General features: G+C 32.3%; 1 protein-coding gene across 1 annotated transcript; it reads left to right on the forward strand.

Annotated features, from left to right (window-relative positions):
* Positions 1 to 511: 511 nt before the first annotated feature.
* LOC107850896 (tubulin alpha-2 chain) lies at positions 512 to 5,563 on the forward strand. Its single transcript, XM_016695706.2, has 4 exons — positions 512 to 1,797; positions 3,945 to 4,179; positions 4,260 to 4,630; positions 4,713 to 5,563. Exons 1-4 carry the CDS (start codon positions 1,705 to 1,707, stop codon positions 5,367 to 5,369), a joined length of 1,356 nt encoding a protein of 451 aa, XP_016551192.1. The 5' UTR covers positions 512 to 1,704; the 3' UTR covers positions 5,370 to 5,563.
* The last annotated feature ends 13,235 nt before the right edge of the window (positions 5,564 to 18,798 follow it).

Here is an 18,798-nt window from a genome sequence, read left to right on the forward strand (position 1 = left end):
GATATCTTGCGCACCAGCTAGTTGAGGAAGACTTTCTTGAAAAAAATTAAAATGGCCAGTTGGCCTTTTATTGGTCTGAGAATATTTACAAAGTTTGTTGAGTTGAGGAAGATAAGTACCGGATTTTTATATTTCTTTTATATTTAAATTTTAGCTTGTTTTTGGTTGACATATCAATATTTAATTAGTTTGTCAAAACATTTTCTTGGCTTCACACGCCTATCTCGAGTAATTATCATGCGAGGTGCTATATAGGCATAAAAGGCTTAAGTGGATCAAATTTCATGTGGGATAAGTCTTAATTGAGGAATTCAAATAAAATTTTGAAACAAGTTTAGAGGGCTATTTTTAAAAAGTATAATAACAAATATGACTATTTTTTTATTTTTTTAAGGTAAAATACATAGACGGACCAGTAAATTTTTTTGACCTTTTTCATATTGATTCGTCAATTAGATCATATACTTTTTGAACATATTAAACACTTAAATCAAATTGTACGTATTAAGCACATTTATAACACCAAGCTAACCGTGCTTGATACGTGAGGTTCAAATGTCTTTGACGTGACAATATGACAAAAAACAAAACGACACCACCCAAAAAACAAAAGAAAAAATATATTAATTATTTTTCCTCCCCTTTCTATCCACCCATCCACACCAGACTGGCCCTTTCCCTTTTACTATGAATCAATGGAGGATTGATGCAATGTAATATTTAAGATTATTTTTTCTACTTGTATTATTATTGTATTGTTGTTTGTTGCGAAGAAAATTCAAGAGACAAAGAGTAACAATACTGAAAAAATCAATAAGTTTCGACGAATTTTTTCCTCCAAAATTCAGTCATATTTTTTAAATAATTTTTCATGCTCAATCAAATTTTCTTGAGGTAATTCCAATCCATGGGAATGGTTCTACAACTCCTAATCCATGTTTGATTCAAATCTCACAACGTTTCAACTTGTCAATTGAGCGTTCTCGTCAAGGCAATATTAGTACTGTTGCAAACAAATTGCTAGTTGTGAACCTTCAAATTTTTTCATCGTTGGAGCAAATTGAAGGAGGTTTAAAGTACGGGATTGGTAGTCCATCACATGGTGCTCCTTTGGATACAAGCTCACGACGAATTAAAAACAGCTATCACGATGGGAGTTCACAATGTTTACGACTATCAAGATTTGCTTGGTGAATCAAAAATTTGTTACACCAATTTAATTCCTAGGGTTGATAGAAGTGCCTCAGTTCAAGAATCCCCAAAATTTATGGTCTCTAACTCTACTAAATTGGAATTAGGTTCCAACCTTCATTTCTCCATATATGCTTGAAGCTTTCACTCCGCCTAGGTTTTAGGCTTTTAGCTGGCAATTCCCGATGTAGCAACATAGTGCTAGGTATATTGAAAATTGGGCACAAGAAATATGTAACTCAACAATGATTATGTAAAATGAAACGAACAGAGTACTTTAAATGATAAACCACGGTTAACTAACCATGCTACATTTCACCTCAAATGTTTTTTTTCTCTCTCCACTCCTGGGTATTCTCTAGACCCATTTACATTCCTATATATATAAACCCCCCCTTCAGTTGAACCCAATGCCTTGATCTGAAAATTATCTGGAAGGCGTCTTGATAAACGCCGTTTCCTTTATTAAATTCTCGTTGTAGATTTGAATTTTGAATTTGGTCGATTGTGAAAATGAGGGAATGCATATCAATCCACATTGGACAAGCTGGTATTCAGGTTGGAAATGCATGTTGGGAGCTTTATTGCCTTGAACATGGCATTCAGGTACTCATTTTTTTTTTTTTTAAAAAAATTTAAAAGTATTTTTGTCATTTTTAAGTATTTCTTTGTTCATGTTATATAGGTTTTTTTTTGGTTCAATTTTTAGTATTATTTGGTCATTTTTAAGACCTTTTTTGTTCATTATTTTGGAATTCGTTGTTCATTTTTTAATCAGATAAGTACGTTACTGTTAGAAATTTGACGTCGTTGTGTATGTTATAGATCTGTTCGAATTTTTTAGTATGAACTATCTGAACGTGCTTTTGTTTTTGTGTATTTGATAAGCATATTCTTTTTTTTTTTTTGCTTCAGATAAGCATGTTGTTGTTCAGAAATTTAACGTTTTTGTGTATGTTGTTATAGATCTATTTTGAATTTCTATAGTATGAATTATTTGAACGTGTTCTTTTTTGGGTAGATCTAGTTGATTTTGAATAGATCTGTGCAAAAAGTATGTTGTTCATCGTATAGATCTATTTGAATTCTGAAGTCATTTAAGCTAGCGTTTGGCTATAGATTTTGGATCTGATTTGTCTTCAAAAATTTGTTTGGTTATGAAATTTGAGCAGATTTTTTAAATGCATGTCCAAATACAACTTCAAAAACTCAAAATTTCAAGTTTTACATTTCAATTTCAGAATTTTATGGCCAAATGGGAGCTAAATGTGTGCGCTTTTTTGTATTTGTTTGCTCTATTATAGCTATTGTTTGTTAATCTGTTTGATCTTCAAATATTTTCAAGTTAACTGCATTTCCAATTACAAATTTATAAACTCAATTTTTGTTGTTAAGTTTTAAGTTTCTAACTTTAAAATCTCTGGACAAATGGGAGCTAGATGTGTGCGGTCTTTGTATTGTTTTGTTTTCGTTTTGCTATTGTTCTTTATGTAAATAGGTATAGTGCTGTTGTTAAATCTGGCATTATCAATATCAAATTAGATTTGTTTGGATTGTGTCTTGCTCTTAAATAGAACTGAATGGAAAGTATATATATTTTGACATTTTGTGCTTTCACGCATTTTATTTGTTTCACATTGTTATTTCCTTATGTGTAGTGTTTGAGTTTAGGCATAACCACATAGATCGATATAATATTAGATAGATGCACATTTCTTGGGGCAAATTTGTGTAATTTGCCTTTGATTGGCAGTTTGTGTTGTTTCCCCCTTTTTCTGGGTAACTACTTGAAATAATAGATTCACATTGTTATATAAGATCTACCGGAATACATATTGCTTTCTGTTAAAGATCTAATTTCTACTGAATAGATCAGAATTGGAAGTATATATTTTTTTCTTTAGATCCACTTGAGCTGGTTACATTCATTCGTGTTCTTGTTTCTGTATGTATGTGGTAGGTTTAGCAATGTTTGTGCATATTCATTCTCTGCTATCTACTAGAATCTAAGTGGCTAGTTGTGGTTGATTGCTTCGTGGACTCACTACTCTTTTGTCGGTTCAACTGAATCTTATAGTGCATCTTTGCTGATAGTTTGTCTATATATGTATTGACATACTTCAAATTTGTTATATTTTTTTTAAACCGTGAGATAGTCCCGTGAAGTTTTTTTTTGTTGGCAATTAGTCTCTTGAACAACTGGGTATGTTGTTGTTTGTTGTAGTTGTAGTCTCTTGAACTTTTGAAGAACAAATATTTTCTTCTTTAAAGCAATTTTTGTAGCATGCTACCCTGACAGTGTGTATTTTGGCAGTACTGACTTCAGCTAATGGGGTATTCCTTCACCATATGATCTTTCTTCTAATGTCGTATCGATCTCTTTCACATTGTTAAAAGACCCTTAACCATAAGGTGTAAAAGGTGAAGAAAGATTATTTGTTCTAGGGGGATATGTGTACCCTTAAAAATTTTGGAGACCTTTAATTGCACTTCATTTTCAAATATGATGTATGTTATTATGTCGAACACGTGTTCTTGTTTTGGAATGTTAATCATTGTACTACAAGCATTTGTGTTATCTCGTTTTTCATTTCTTCCAAAGCCTGATTCGAAGGATATATATTGAAGTGCAATCTGTTGATTTGATTTCTTTTCTCCATATTTCTTTGGTGTTTGCGTATGCTCCTTTTTCTTTTTGCAACCAGTTTATTATCCTGTGTTGCTGATGATGTGATTTTTCATCTCTTCCAAAGCCTGATGGCCAGATGCCGGGTGACAAGACTGTTGGAGGAGGTGATGATGCATTTAACACGTTCTTCAGTGAAACTGGAGCTGGGAAGCATGTTCCTCGTGCTGTTTTTGTAGATCTTGAGCCTACTGTCATTGATGAAGTCAGGACAGGAGCATACAGACAGCTCTTTCACCCTGAGCAGCTCATTAGTGGCAAAGAAGATGCAGCCAACAACTTTGCTCGTGGCCATTATACAAGTATATATTACTCTTGTGTTTGTTACTTCTCTTTTCAGCGCAATTATGTGCTGATGGTCGTCTTTGTATCTTTTGTGCAGTTGGGAAAGAAATAGTTGATCTTTGTTTGGACCGCATTAGGAAGCTTTCGGACAACTGTACGGGCCTTCAAGGTTTCCTGGTTTTCAATGCTGTTGGTGGTGGCACTGGTTCTGGTCTTGGGTCGCTTTTACTCGAGCGTCTCTCAGTTGACTATGGCAAGAAATCAAAACTTGGATTCACAATATATCCCTCACCACAGGTCTCAACATCTGTTGTGGAGCCTTACAACAGTGTACTTTCAACTCACTCGCTGCTTGAGCACACTGATGTTGCAATTCTTCTTGACAATGAGGCCATTTATGACATATGCAGGCGCTCACTGGACATTGAGCGCCCCACTTACACCAATCTTAACCGCCTTATTTCACAGGTAATTTAGTAGCATATCATTCTGGACCGTGTGTTACATACTTCTTCAATCATAGATAGTAACTTCTGTGCTTCCTATGCAGGTCATTTCTTCTCTGACTGCTTCGTTGAGGTTTGATGGAGCCCTGAATGTTGATGTGAACGAGTTCCAGACAAATCTTGTGCCATATCCCAGAATCCATTTTATGCTTTCTTCCTATGCTCCAGTCATTTCAGCTGAGAAGGCTTACCACGAGCAGCTCTCGGTTGCAGAAATCACAAACAGTGCCTTTGAACCCTCTTCTATGATGGTTAAGTGTGACCCTCGCCATGGAAAGTACATGGCCTGCTGCCTCATGTTCCGTGGTGATGTTGTGCCAAAGGATGTCAATGCTGCTGTGGCCACCATCAAGACCAAGCGTACTATCCAATTTGTTGACTGGTGCCCTACTGGTTTCAAGTGTGGTATCAACTACCAACCACCAACTGTTGTTCCTGGAGGCGACCTTGCCAAGGTGCAAAGGGCTGTATGCATGATCTCTAACTCAACTAGCGTTGCTGAGGTATTTTCGCGCATTGACCACAAGTTTGATCTGATGTACGTCAAGCGTGCTTTTGTGCACTGGTATGTTGGTGAGGGTATGGAAGAAGGTGAGTTCAGTGAAGCCCGTGAGGACCTTGCTGCCCTTGAAAAGGATTACGAGGAAGTTGGTGCTGAACTGGATGATGAAGAAGGGGGTGATGATGAAGGTGAATACTGAGTGAAGACATTGTGGTGTGATATGTTCTATCTTGGTTGTTTGTTATTGATGTATTTCTGTTGCACTCCTAGCTATTAATATTCCGTGTTGTGGTCTTCTAAACGGAATTGTGCTGTTATGGAAGTCAAAATATGTTCCTTCGACTGTTATACTATATCACTGTGCAAGTCCTTATATGATTTTCTATTTGCTAATTTTCTGTACGTTATTTCCCCAGCTTAGCAAGATGTTTATTGCTGGTACACAGGATATTATAGTAACTTGTTTTAGGTCCGAATTTAGAACTTTTTAAAATGTATGCGTTGATAAAATGAGCGATTTCTTTATAAGGCACTTGCAGAAAAAAAGGGGACATGCTTTTGTTTATACATTGACATTTGTTTTGAGTCTACGGTCCACTGGAAACACCCTATACTTCTTGGAAGCAACTATTTCAATTCAACGGACCGAAAGGGCAACTTAGAACGTACAGTTTGTCCTAATTTTGGCGAACTGTGCTTCCTCGGTTTAGCTTTCGTCAATCCTGCCATTTGTTTTAACTCTAAAAAAATATACTAAATGTTAGGTGGGTTCGCCAGCGACTGGGCGTAACCCATTTCCACATAATTTTGTTATGAATGGAAAGTATATTGGCTTCTGTTTTCTTAACTTATCACAACCAAAAGCATTATTAATACACTCTGTTTGCACACACAAAAAAAAATCACCTATTTTCTTCCCACCAAACACACCCTTAAAACTTATCTCTAAGAATTGGTGATTTTTTTTAGTTTAACCACTAAAGGTGTAAATAATGTTTTGGGTTGTGATAAGTAAAATAACAGAAGCTAAACTACAGGTGTAAATAATGTTTTGGGTTGGGATGAGTAAAACAACAGAAGCTAACATGGAGTCCGAAGCCGAAAGGGGTAATTTTTTGACCAAAAATCTTAAAGGGGATAATTGATCTGAAAAGAAATCAAAGGGAACAAAATGCTTCTGGCTGAACGAGCTTTGGGGCGGTCAAGCAACACTCACAAAACGCTTGGTGTCCAACGATTTGCAAGTCATGTGGTGTCCAGCAATTTGCAAGTTACTTGAAATTTATGAGTCACTTGGTGTCCGGTAGCATGATTTTCTCAACTTTCACCTTTCTTACACCATGATTGCTAATTTGGTTACATGCAACATGTTAAATATAATTAAGTATAACTTAAAAATTAATTTAGTTAAAAAACTTATTATATTTATCCATCGATTGACTCCACTAAAAAAGAATGTTGTTGATACTTAGAATTTCAATTTTGCAAGTGCATAGAAGCATTGCTAGGTCCCCCAATATCACAGTTATACACACTCCGATCAAATTTATGATATTATGTATCAAACCAACCATCACATTGTATAGTCAAGTTATTTATAGAAAAAACTACATGGAGTAACATACGTAAGTCTTAAATGACAAAAAATAGCAACACTTATATCAAATTATACTGCGTAGCAATAATAGCATTATTTTAATAGTGGTTTCTTAATAATAGCATTATTTTAATAGTGGTTTCTTACTTTGCCGCCTAAGAAAAGTAACCGTGAATAGGCTCCCATTTTCACGCTTTCTTCTTCTCTTTTCTTTATTTTAAAATTTCTTTTTCCCTTTTTACGTCATTAACACAGAGTTACCGCTTCCAATTTTTTTCTTTTGCACGATTTTAGCACGATCTAATAAGGATTGTGTTCCTCTATTTCAAGTAACTATTTAATTCCATTATTGCATGTTATCAGTTTCTCCAATTTTTTTTAGTACTGTAATCCATTAGCAAATTCGATTTTAAGGCTTTTATGCTCTAATGGCCGAACACACTAAAATCACGTACAAATAGTGGTATACCACCTATTAATTTGGTGTCTGATTATGCACCATCTTTTAGTCTTGGTTTAACTCAAGAAGATGTAGTTAAAGTTGTTTCTGATCCTATATAGTCGAAGAAATCTGAGAGTTCGAAGGAGATTAGGTCCAAGTTTTGTAACGACTCAGTGAAGATGATTGATATTTTGAAAAAAAAAAAAAACAATTGAAGAAAACTCCTTCTCCAAAAGAATAAAAAATAAAAAAAATATGATAAGAAAAAGAAAGCCAAAGAAATTGCTGAGTTAAGCAAGGTTGATGACTATGTTGAGAACACTTCTGATAATGATTCTGAAGAAGACATGGAGGAAGAGATATTTTTTTGGTTGTAAATGTATTATTTATTTACTGTTATGTATTTATTGATTTTAGTAAAACTTTTATCAAAGTTGGTAGTAATATGTATTTTTCAGGGAGTTAATATGTATTTTATGTTCTGCTGATTTGTATTTTTATCCTGTTCAAAATATATATGCATGTTATATGTATTTTTTTGATGTGTTGGTTGTGTTTTGTTGTTTTTTACAATTTAATAAGGTGTAGTTTTAATATGTATTTTATGTTCTGTTGATTTGTATTTTTATTCTGTTCAAAATACATATGCATGTTGTATGTATTTTTTTGATGTGTTGGTTGTGCTTTGTTGTTTTTTATATTTTTATAATGTGTAATTTTAATATGTATTTTATGTTCTGCTTATATGTATTTAGGGATTGCAATGAGCTGATTTGTGAAGGTGATATGTTAATTATATTTTTTGGGTTAACATGTATTTTTTTTGTAAAATTTGGAAAGCTGTCATGTTTAATTGTATTTTGTGTATTAGATGAATTTGCTAAGTTTGCATGTATGAAAAATATATTGTTATATGAACTACTCATGAAGAGTTATTTGACTATTTGTATTTTTAGTATAATTGATATGTATTTTTGAAATATATAAATACTTTTTGTTGAAAAGTACATTTGCAATTTTATTTGTATTTTTTTAGGATCAATATACATTTTAAGGTATAGGGTAACATTTTTATTTTTATACATACATATCAAATATTATGATGATTTTGTATTTTTATTTTGTTCAAAATACATATGATTGTTATATGTATTTTTGTGGTTAAATACATAGTTGATTGTGTTTTGTTGTTTTTTTTACAGTTTAATAAGTTGTAGTTTTACTTTGTATAGGTGCCGCGTGACGAAATATTCATTGTAAGAAAACTTTCAAGATTTGCACCATATATGTGCTCCTACTGTGATAATGATATTGATGAAAGTTTACGGGCCATACTAAACAAGGAGTAGTACAAACATTTTTGCGACAATAACATTTTTGGGTATTTCATGAAGAAGAAGCACTGTGTAGTTCAAGAATAGTTATGCAGATATGTTATATCACTCAAGATAAAGGGTAATTTTTCTTTTGTGATAGTCATTCGGGCTAATGACACTTCTCTACATTTTACTCCTAGGACATTTGCCATTATTACTGGGTTGAAGTGTGTCGGTAATGGGTACGACTTTGTTTTTTATCAGAATGTATCAAACAGGATTGTTGAGAAGCATTTCAACGGTTTAGAATTTATACAAAAAAAAAATTATTTCTAGCATTCACTGACAAAGTTTGAGAGGAGAACAATGATGAGGATGTTGAGAAGTTTACAATTCTGTATTTTCTGCATTCTTTTGTGTTATCTAACGTTGATACTGTAATTATACCCCGACTTTATTTTAATTTCGTGGATAGTGATAGATATAAGATTTTTTTCGTGGGGGACTTTATCATTTGAGGATCTAGCTAGAAGTTTGAACAATAGGTTGAAAGCAGGTGGAAGATTTTATTTGATACAGAAAATGCCACTGGCTATTTAAATGTGGCTTTATGAGTGTTGTTCGAATGTTCCACAAAAGGTTATGTCCAAGGTTCCCTGATTATTAAATTGGAAGACAAATACACCTCGATCATGCTTTGAGTATTTGATGGATGCTACGTTTAATGATGATGGCAAGATTCATTGTTAATAAATACATATATATTACTATATATGTTTTAGTCTACATATATACATTTGATTTACAATTTTTTAACAGATACTTTAACATAATTTATCTATATTCCTAGGTTGTTAAGAACATTGAGCTAACTCAAAGGAAAATTTCAAAGTTTGATATACCAGAGAAGGATACACTTGAAGATGAACGTTCAGTTGATTCGGATAATGACTTTCAGGATCCACCACCAAAACAAATTACTGAATGCTCAAAGAAGAAATAAAAGGTTGATTCATCAATCACAGAAGTGAATAAACCGTTGAGGAAATAGTCACACAATATTGTTGATGAGCATACCTAAAAAAGGACATCACTTCCTCGGGCTGTAAAGGTTGCCAGAGTGAAAACACCAGTTTATAAGCCCATTGAAACATGACAAGCAACTATTTCAAAAAGACACAGTGTGAAGCAAACAATTAGGGTTATTTTTCCTCCGGTACAGTCAAAGTCAAAGAGTCCTGTAGAGGAAGAAGCCGTTACTTCAAATAAAGTTTTTGATTCATTTCGCGATCAGCTATGTTTTTTCTCAAATATGTGTGTACATTAAAAAATATTGTTCACTGATTTTGTATGAAAATAGGTTTTTCGCGAGTTGAAAGGAATTCGTAGACTAGTGGAAAAATAGTTCGATCTGATTCTGAAATCAATTGAACAAAGCAAGGTAAAATTTTTACTATTAAAATATACTTTAAAAACTTATCTGATTTTCATATGTATTCTTAGTAGATTGACTAATACAAATATAACGTACAATATTATGCAAATATTGTGTTGTAATTGTTACATATATTTGTAGAAATAATGTGCAGATAAAGAACCTGAAGAGGCAAATATTGATGATGTTGGTTTAGATACATCTGGACAACACTATAGTTCAGATTTTGTTCAGAAATCGAATAAGATGTTTGACGGTACAAATGTAAAGGTAAAATTTAATATTCAAATCTGCTTTAAAAATCTTATCTTATTTACTTGTGTATTCTTAGTGGATTGCCTTATACACATACAGTATACAAAAGCGAACATTGCTTAATAATTGTTCAATGCCCTTGCATATATATATATATATATATTTGTAGAAACAGTGTGCAGATAAAGAACTTGAACAACCAAATATTTATAATGGTGGTTTAAAGACATCTGAAAAATACTTCAGTCCTGATGTTGATCAGCCTTCGAATAAGATGTTTAGTGGTACAAAGATAAATATTTAACTTACATATATGTATTTACAAGAACATTTAAATGTAATTTCATTATGACTATTTTATTTTTTATGTTAATATAGATATGAGTATATACAGTGTTAGTTAAATATCCATTTGAAAAAAAACATGTAGTGTGCATATGTATTTTTTAGACTTCTGTTATAACAATATGTATTTTTATGTTGATTGCAAATTTTACACTCTATAAAATAGTGTGTTTTTAAATTTGTATATAGATATGTATTTTTAGAATACTGTTATATCAATATGTATTTTTAGTGGATTGAAATATACATATTCAGTATGAAAAAATATATACACATATTGTGAACTCAAGTATTAATAGTTCGTTGAACTTGTACTTGTATTTGTAGCAACAATTTGAAGATAAAGATCTTGATCTCCAATATATGAATTATGCTGGTGCCAAAACATCACCACAACGCTTTAGTTTCAATTTTGTTCAGAATTTGGGTGAGAAGTTGAATGGTATATGTTTATTCATTTAATTGCACATATGTATTTTTGTACCTCGCATTTATATTCTTTTATATATATGTATATAAACATACACAATTGGATATGCGTTTGATGTTGTTTTAAATTTTTTTTACTTGTCTACAAGGGATGCACTGATTTGCATTTAGATCAAACAAACTTTGAAACTGATTCTCAAATTTTAATCTCTGATGAGCTTCTCCAAAGTATAAATTTGAATTATATACGTTCTGAGAAGGTTGTTCAACATGATTGTCGAGTATGTATAATGAATATATCTTTGAGTTTATGTGATGTAATAATACACAGGACAATTATATTTTTTCTATTCTTTCTAGATCAAGGATGAAAAAATGGATGAAATAATTTTTTTTGATTCGCAATTTACAATCTTCGATGAGCTGCTATCGAGTCTAAATGCCTACTGAAGAAAAAATATTATCGTACATTCATCGATAAATCGTGAAGAAGAAATTCCTGATGAGAATTTGAATGATAAACATTCCGAGATAGTTGCTGAAGATCATTGTCGAGTATGTATAATGAACATATTTGTGAGGTTATGTGAGTTATAATGGACAAAACAAACTAATCTTTTTTTAATTATATCTAGACCAACAAAGAGAATGCTGAATTGAGTGCAAATACATCGGTACAGGGAGAGACTGAACTTTTTACAGAGGAGCAAATTTAGACACCTCTAAAAACTCATGAACTAACCACTAATGAATAAACAGACGAATCGTTTTGGCCTAATTCACAAAACACAATCCCTGATGAGCTGCTACATAGTCTGAATGTCTACCAAAGAAAAAGCATCATCGTTCATCCCTACACAAATCTCGATTATCAAACTATCGAACAAAAGTTAAGGATTAGACAACCTTCCAAATTCAAGGAGTCACCATACACGATTAAGTTTGGTTCAGCAGTGGTGAGTTCACTAAGTTACATATATTTTTTAATGTAATATATGTTGCAAATATTATAATTTATATTTTTGTATTTTATATTTACATAGGGAGCTCAGCAGGGAAAATACATATATTCTCTCAGAAACATCTATTTGTTTCTCACCCGATTGATGGGATAGTGGACGCAAAGATTGTTAACAAGTCCATGGACTGAATTTCTGTCGACCTTCTTAAAAGTCATGCTAAAAGTTATTTATTTAGAATTTTTTAAAATAATTTTTTTAATTTTCAGTAAGTTTTCATGATTTACCATGTACTGAATAAAAAACAGGAAGGAAAAAGTGAAACATTACAAGAGGAACAAATCAACCATTTCAATGATGCATTTCGGAGTTGAAACTGTTAAAGATAAATAATGGTTCTACTCTATGGGGTTCACTGATCAGTCATGGATGGACTCAGTTAGTATATTATTTTAATATATTTACCCTTTAAAGTTGTAACACTACTTAAAATACATATAATGTTACCTGAAAATACATATGGTGGTACATATATGTATTTTTATGATGTTGACATATGATGTGTTATACCAAATCACACTCTGTTGAATATACTTTTTTTGCATTGTCTATATATAAGTAGTTTACAAATGAAATTATACATACGTAGTTGTTAGACTTTAAACTAAAAATGCATATGTATTTTACCTTATATACACATGCTATTTTAGTGTACAATTTGTTTGAATGTTCTAAAGTTTGTGGTATTAATTATTGCAGCAAATAAATATTTGCTTCTACTACTTGCGTAAAAAATTGAAGTACGAGCCCAACAACTCTTACAAATACAGCACGGTTGATTGCAACTTTATGAACATAATTAGATCTGTGATGGAAGTTTATTCTGTGGATATCCAAACCTTAATGCAGGAGGACGGAGTCCCATCTTAGTGAATATATTGATGGATTTCGTATGCATGTTGCAGTGCCATGACATACAGTGGACAATATTTTTATTCATGTCAATATAAAGGACAAACATCATTGGGTTCTAGCGGTTTTATCGTTCTCAGAGGGGTGTATTTTCTTATACAATTTATATAAATCTTCTGGTCATTATGCAGTTGTTCTTGCTGAGATCGAGAAATTAGTTGAGATTATCCCTTTGTGTCTTCAATCTTGTAATTTCTATGAATAAAAAGATATTGATCTTCATAACCATCCAAGATACAAAGATAAAGACTCAACAGATTTTTTTGATGTGTTATTTCAAGAAGAATTGCCTCAACAATCAATTGGAAGCTTGTAAGTATTTTAATATACATATATCAAATTTGTAAGTTTGTACAAAATATATTTTACTTATTATTCAATATTTTTTTGTGGGAACTGTGGTTTGTATATGGTTACATACGCAGAGTGCCTATCTTATGGTCAAAGAGTTCCTTCGATTGAGTTCAACCCTAACACACTTCGTACAAGATATGTTGCACTATTGTGGGACTATGACATGAGAAAACAAGAAGCAAATGCTCATAGTGACGTCAAAGCACCCTTGAGGCCTGTTAGGCAAATCAGAATAACTAGTGTCACAGAAGTTGTAGAAGTGTGATTATTGATGAATTTATTACTTTAGATAGTTGACAAACTGGTGTTTGGATATTGGATCTAATTGTACAAACTTATTTTATGTTTTGAAGTGTTTAAAAGTTACTTATTTTGAACTGAATTAAAGAAATTCATTTTAGTATTTTACGATGAATATGCATTCCAAGAATTTTGTACTACTTGTTTTATTCTAGTTTTCTGATTATGCAATAAAAATATATATGCAAAATACATCATATGTATTTAGCTTCAAAATACATATGCAATGTTCAGATATTACAATACAAAAATACATATGCAGTATACATCATACGTATTTTAATATTTGTTCATTTACTTTCAAAATACATATGAGGAGTTCAGATGTTGCAATAAAAATACATACGCAATATACCTCATATGTATTTTATGAGTTGAATCAAACTTACTAATTTTGAAGTGAATGAAAGTAATCCATTATAGTATTTTATGTTGTATATGTTTTCAATAATTTTATTCTCATTCTTTTATTTTAATGTTCATGTTTTATTTGTTATAGTGAGATTTAAGTTAAAAATAATGTGCAGATTTTGCAATAAAAATACATATGCAATATACATCATATACATTTTAATCTTTGTTCATTTACGTTCAAAATACATATGAGGTGAATCAAATTTACTAAATTTGTACTCAGAATACATATACAGTGCTCAAAATAAATATGATATTTAGATTCAAAATACATATGCAGTGTTTCGATTTTGCTATATATACATATGCAGTATTCAAATTTAACTTTGTTCATTTACTTTCAAATACTTTCAAATAACTTTGTTCAGATTTAACATATGCAGTATTTATATATCTATACTAAAATCTATAATGCTCTGAGTCTGTACCCCTGACGCTACACAGTGTTAGTGACCCCGAAGGACCACCAGCTAATCCATGAAGGGTACCTGCTGTGAGCACTGAATAATAGCAACACTGCAATGATAATATATCTGAAATAAATGCGGAAGATAGGCTGAAAATCACCATACGGTTCATAACTAAAACAAATAATGAATACTGAAACATCTGTCTGAAATACTCTAGTCTGAAAGCCTTTAACTGTCTGAAAATGGAGTTGATGGGACAAGCCCCACACTAACTCCGACTACTGTATACTAAAATACTGAAATAATACTCTGTCCTCGAACTATAAGTACTCACCACTAAGTCTGCTACTAATAGGCTGTGCTACTAAGTCGGTCAGGTACCCGTGCGTCTAAACCTATGATATAAGACATCATAATACAAAAGAAAAGTATGCATCAGTACTTTGAATATACTGGTATGCTAAGTGAGGTAGGCTGATATGAATGGGTTCATATGCATGAACAATAACTAGTTGAGTAACATGGATGTAACTGAATAAGAGTATATACATGAATACATAAATTGTAACTTAGATTATGTTAACACTAGATACTAAATTCTGAATACTAATTAACTGATATCTGAGTGATTATTTCTGACAGCCCTAATTCTGTAGAATAGAACTGAGGTCTATACTGAGCTGTGTGCCTGCGTCTGATAGTCCTGAATCTGTAGAACTAAATTAAGTTCTATACTGAGCTGGGTGACTGTGTCTGATAGTCCTGAATTTGTAGAACTGAACTGAGTTCTATACTGAGACTAAAACTAAAACTGTGGGAGGTAGTTATCTAACCGATATGCCCCTCTCCAAATGGATTAGGGTCCAACCCGTAACCCCAGTTGGAAGGGTGTCAATACCGTGCCATGGGTAAAGACAAGCTATGAGGTCATCCTCTCTGGCTTAAAGAACTTTCGTCAACCCTCACTGGTAGGAAAACTCATATGAGATGTATCAACCCTAGTATGGCAGGAAGATATCTCAACCTACGCTGGTTACATAGTTCTGTAACACAGGGATTTGTACTAAGGGTTAAACCCTATGCTGGCAGGAATGCCCCCATCCCTGGGTTTGCTCAGTACTGATTCCTACTCCCAACTGAATAGACACTGAACTGATTTCTAAACTGTACCAGGCTTGACTAAACTGTTACTGATCGTACTGTCTTATTGAACTGAATAGAGCTCACTAAGTTCTAAACTAACTACTGAACAGAGAGTGGGACTGTTTATTGAGTATTACTATTCATGACACTACTGAGACTGTTCTGTAACTACTGTAGCTCTAGGTAATTAGCTAGATTTTTAGGTATTGAATATCCCCAGGACTCGGTAATATAAAAAGTAAAACACTGCATGACTTTAGTAGCATAATAGTACTTGCTTACCATTAATGCATTCATTTAGATATTTTTGTCAAATACTTGATATACATGGGCTTGTGCATGAATGAAATCACATAATAGCATCTCATGCTTGCACTAGTCAATTCACATGAGCATTTTGACAAACACTTGGCGAGAATAGGCATTTCACATATCAATAAACATGTAATATTATCTGGATACTACATTCAATTTGCAATTCAAGAGTTCAACATGAAGTTCATATAATTCAATCCACAACTAACTAGTTTTCATGAAACATGTGATAAATCATAAAAATTGAAAACCCATTTAACATCATAATCAAGATTACATTCAAATCCAACATGGAATATATGAAATCAATTAACTTGTAGTTTAAAAGAGTTTCTTGAACTCCAATGTTGGAAGGAAACCCTTGGATGAACACTTCACATACCTAGGTACTTGAATTAATGAAGGTTGATGGTGAGTTCTTGAGTCTTGAATTTGAAATCAAAGGCCCTAGGGTTTGTTCTAGAGAGCAATTTGTGATGAATGAATGAATTTTGCCCTAGGAATGACTTAATATCGTATTTTTTGGGTCTGAATAAGGTGGAAAAATGATCCAATTACCCTTGGGGATATGGTTTTGTAATGACTGAAAACGTGTCTAGTGACGCACAGTCCGACGCGCCACGTCGATCCCATCGACGCGATGGCCGACATGCCGCATCGAGTCCGCATCGGCTCACTGGAAATTGGCACTGGGAGCTGGGAAAAATATTTATCAACGCGATAGGCGATGCAGCGCGTCGAGATCACGTTGATCCACTAGTTTGGATTTTCAAACGTGATTCAAACAATGTTCGAAAAATCCTATACTTGTCCAAGAAGACCTATTGACATTCCTAATCTTGAATCAACCTAAATATCGATATTTTAAGGTCATGAGGATCGTGAAATAATATTGCCAACTTATGAAGGCTAAAATAGTTCTAAGTACAAATATTTAACTGAAATTTCTAAGTATGGGACCCCTTGTCAAGCTCTAAGGGCTGAGTTAAGCTTAGGATTTCGTGGAGTCTTACAAAATCATAATTGAAAAACATTTTAGTTATCAAATACAAATACCATAAAACATATGTATTTTTCAAATAAAAAATAGTTGTTAACTAACAGTTATTTATAAAGCATAATAGGAAATAATACATAAATGTCTTAAACCAAAAAAATGATTTCATTATTATAAAAAATGCAGAAGAAAGTTTTAAGAAATAATATGAAAGAATAAATGTATCATTTATGATATTTCCTACACGAACGCATATTGTGACCCTTAGCCCCATAACCACTACATGAGTTGATGTTCTTCTTTCCAAACATATCCTGACCCGATTTTCCATGATTCTTCTTTGCAAGTCTTCCAGGAGGGCTTTGTACCTCAGAGGTAGTACTATTTCACCAAGTATGTTAACTGGAATTATCCAGTCATCTTGGTTTGGTAAAGGATAGATTGAAACATCATATATTTTTAACACTGTTTTCGACTTATAAAAATCACATCACTATGATCCTTTGTTAAAATTCTTGATATCCAAGACTGCACAAGCATGTTCACATGGTATCTCATCTAGTTGAAATGTATTACATGAGCATGTTTTTTCCTTTAGGCAAACGATGAAATGCTTTTGTTTGTCGTGCATTGTGTACACATACTCTGTCGCTGGTACAACCTGATATTATTTTAAAAAAATTTAATTAAAAAAAGTCAAATACAAATATGTAAATACATTGCTACAAAAAGATGCAAAATATATATTTTGATATGTTGTAACCACACTTGAAAAATACAAATATACATATTTGCTAACTGCATATGTATTTTTTCTATTAAAAAATACATATGCGTATGTATTTGTTAACTGGATATATATATTTTTTCATAGCAGAGAACATTCATTAAGTTAAAAATTCACTTTTAAGCATATACGTCCATAGCTATTTATATATACTAATAAAATTAAATTCATGAGTTTAAATGCTTCAAATCTAAAAGATCATACCGTCATATGAGTACACAAAGCCTCATTCTCTTTCAGTATGTCATTAAATTTTTCGATGAGAGTTGTGAATGTATATGAAACCTCCTGCCTATTTTCACATTTTCATTTTCAAACAGCAATCAAACTTCTTCTAGAAAATTATAAATTGGCAGTTCTATAGCTAATAAAAGTACTCCATTTATTGACTCAACAATATTTGAAGTCAAAGTACATCCTCAGTGAACTGTTGCATAGGACCTAGCCCACTTTTCGTAATCAGCCAATTCTAAATATTTCTTCACTCTAATATCAATTGCCTCAACTTTTTCCATTAACATGTGGAATTTTGACTTCGAATATTCTTTGGCCATTGTATAAAAGATCTCCGATAACGCATCGTGTGATTTTATATAAAGTTTTTTCACGTTCCCCCATAGATTCCACATACATGCATAATGCGAAACATCTTTGTACACTTCACCAACAACTTTTATGATGCTTGGATTTTGATCAGAGATAACACACATGTTTTGTCTTTCCCCACACGCTTCCTTTAGATTCTTAAAGAACCAAATCCAAGATGCATCATTTTCTGAATCAAGCACACCATATGCCAAAGGAAATATATGACCTGCATTTATAAACATATTTTGCGTAGTCAAATATAAATACATATAGTAACTGCATATGTATTTATTAAAACTATAGTTCAAAAAAACTATATATTTTACCCAAAAAAAGTTTCAATTACATATACTAAAATGTACATGTACAACACACACATACATTCCCAATTCTACATGTTTCATTCATGAAACTTTGAAAATATATGTATTTTTGATAGATGTGTATATCTCTGATACAAATTTTATATGTTTCAAATGATATGTAGAAATACATTTAAACTTTCAAGCAGGTATACAATGTAAATATAAAAAGATACTAATATGCTCCATCCATCGTACAAACAATTAC

The sequence above is a fragment of the Capsicum annuum genome, chromosome 12 (assembly GCF_002878395.1).
Source record: "Capsicum annuum cultivar UCD-10X-F1 chromosome 12, UCD10Xv1.1, whole genome shotgun sequence".
NCBI lineage: Eukaryota > Viridiplantae > Streptophyta > Magnoliopsida > Solanales > Solanaceae > Capsicum > Capsicum annuum.

Coding starts and splice junctions, on each gene's coding strand:
- LOC107850896 (XM_016695706.2), top strand. CDS start 1,705: ATGAGGGAATGCATATCAATCCACATTGGACAAGCTGGTATTCAGGTT. Junction 1,798..3,944: donor GCCTTGAACATGGCATTCAG/GTACTCATTTTT, acceptor TCTCTTCCAAAG/CCTGATGGCCAGATGCCGGG. Junction 4,180..4,259: donor TGCTCGTGGCCATTATACAA/GTATATATTACT, acceptor TCTTTTGTGCAG/TTGGGAAAGAAATAGTTGAT.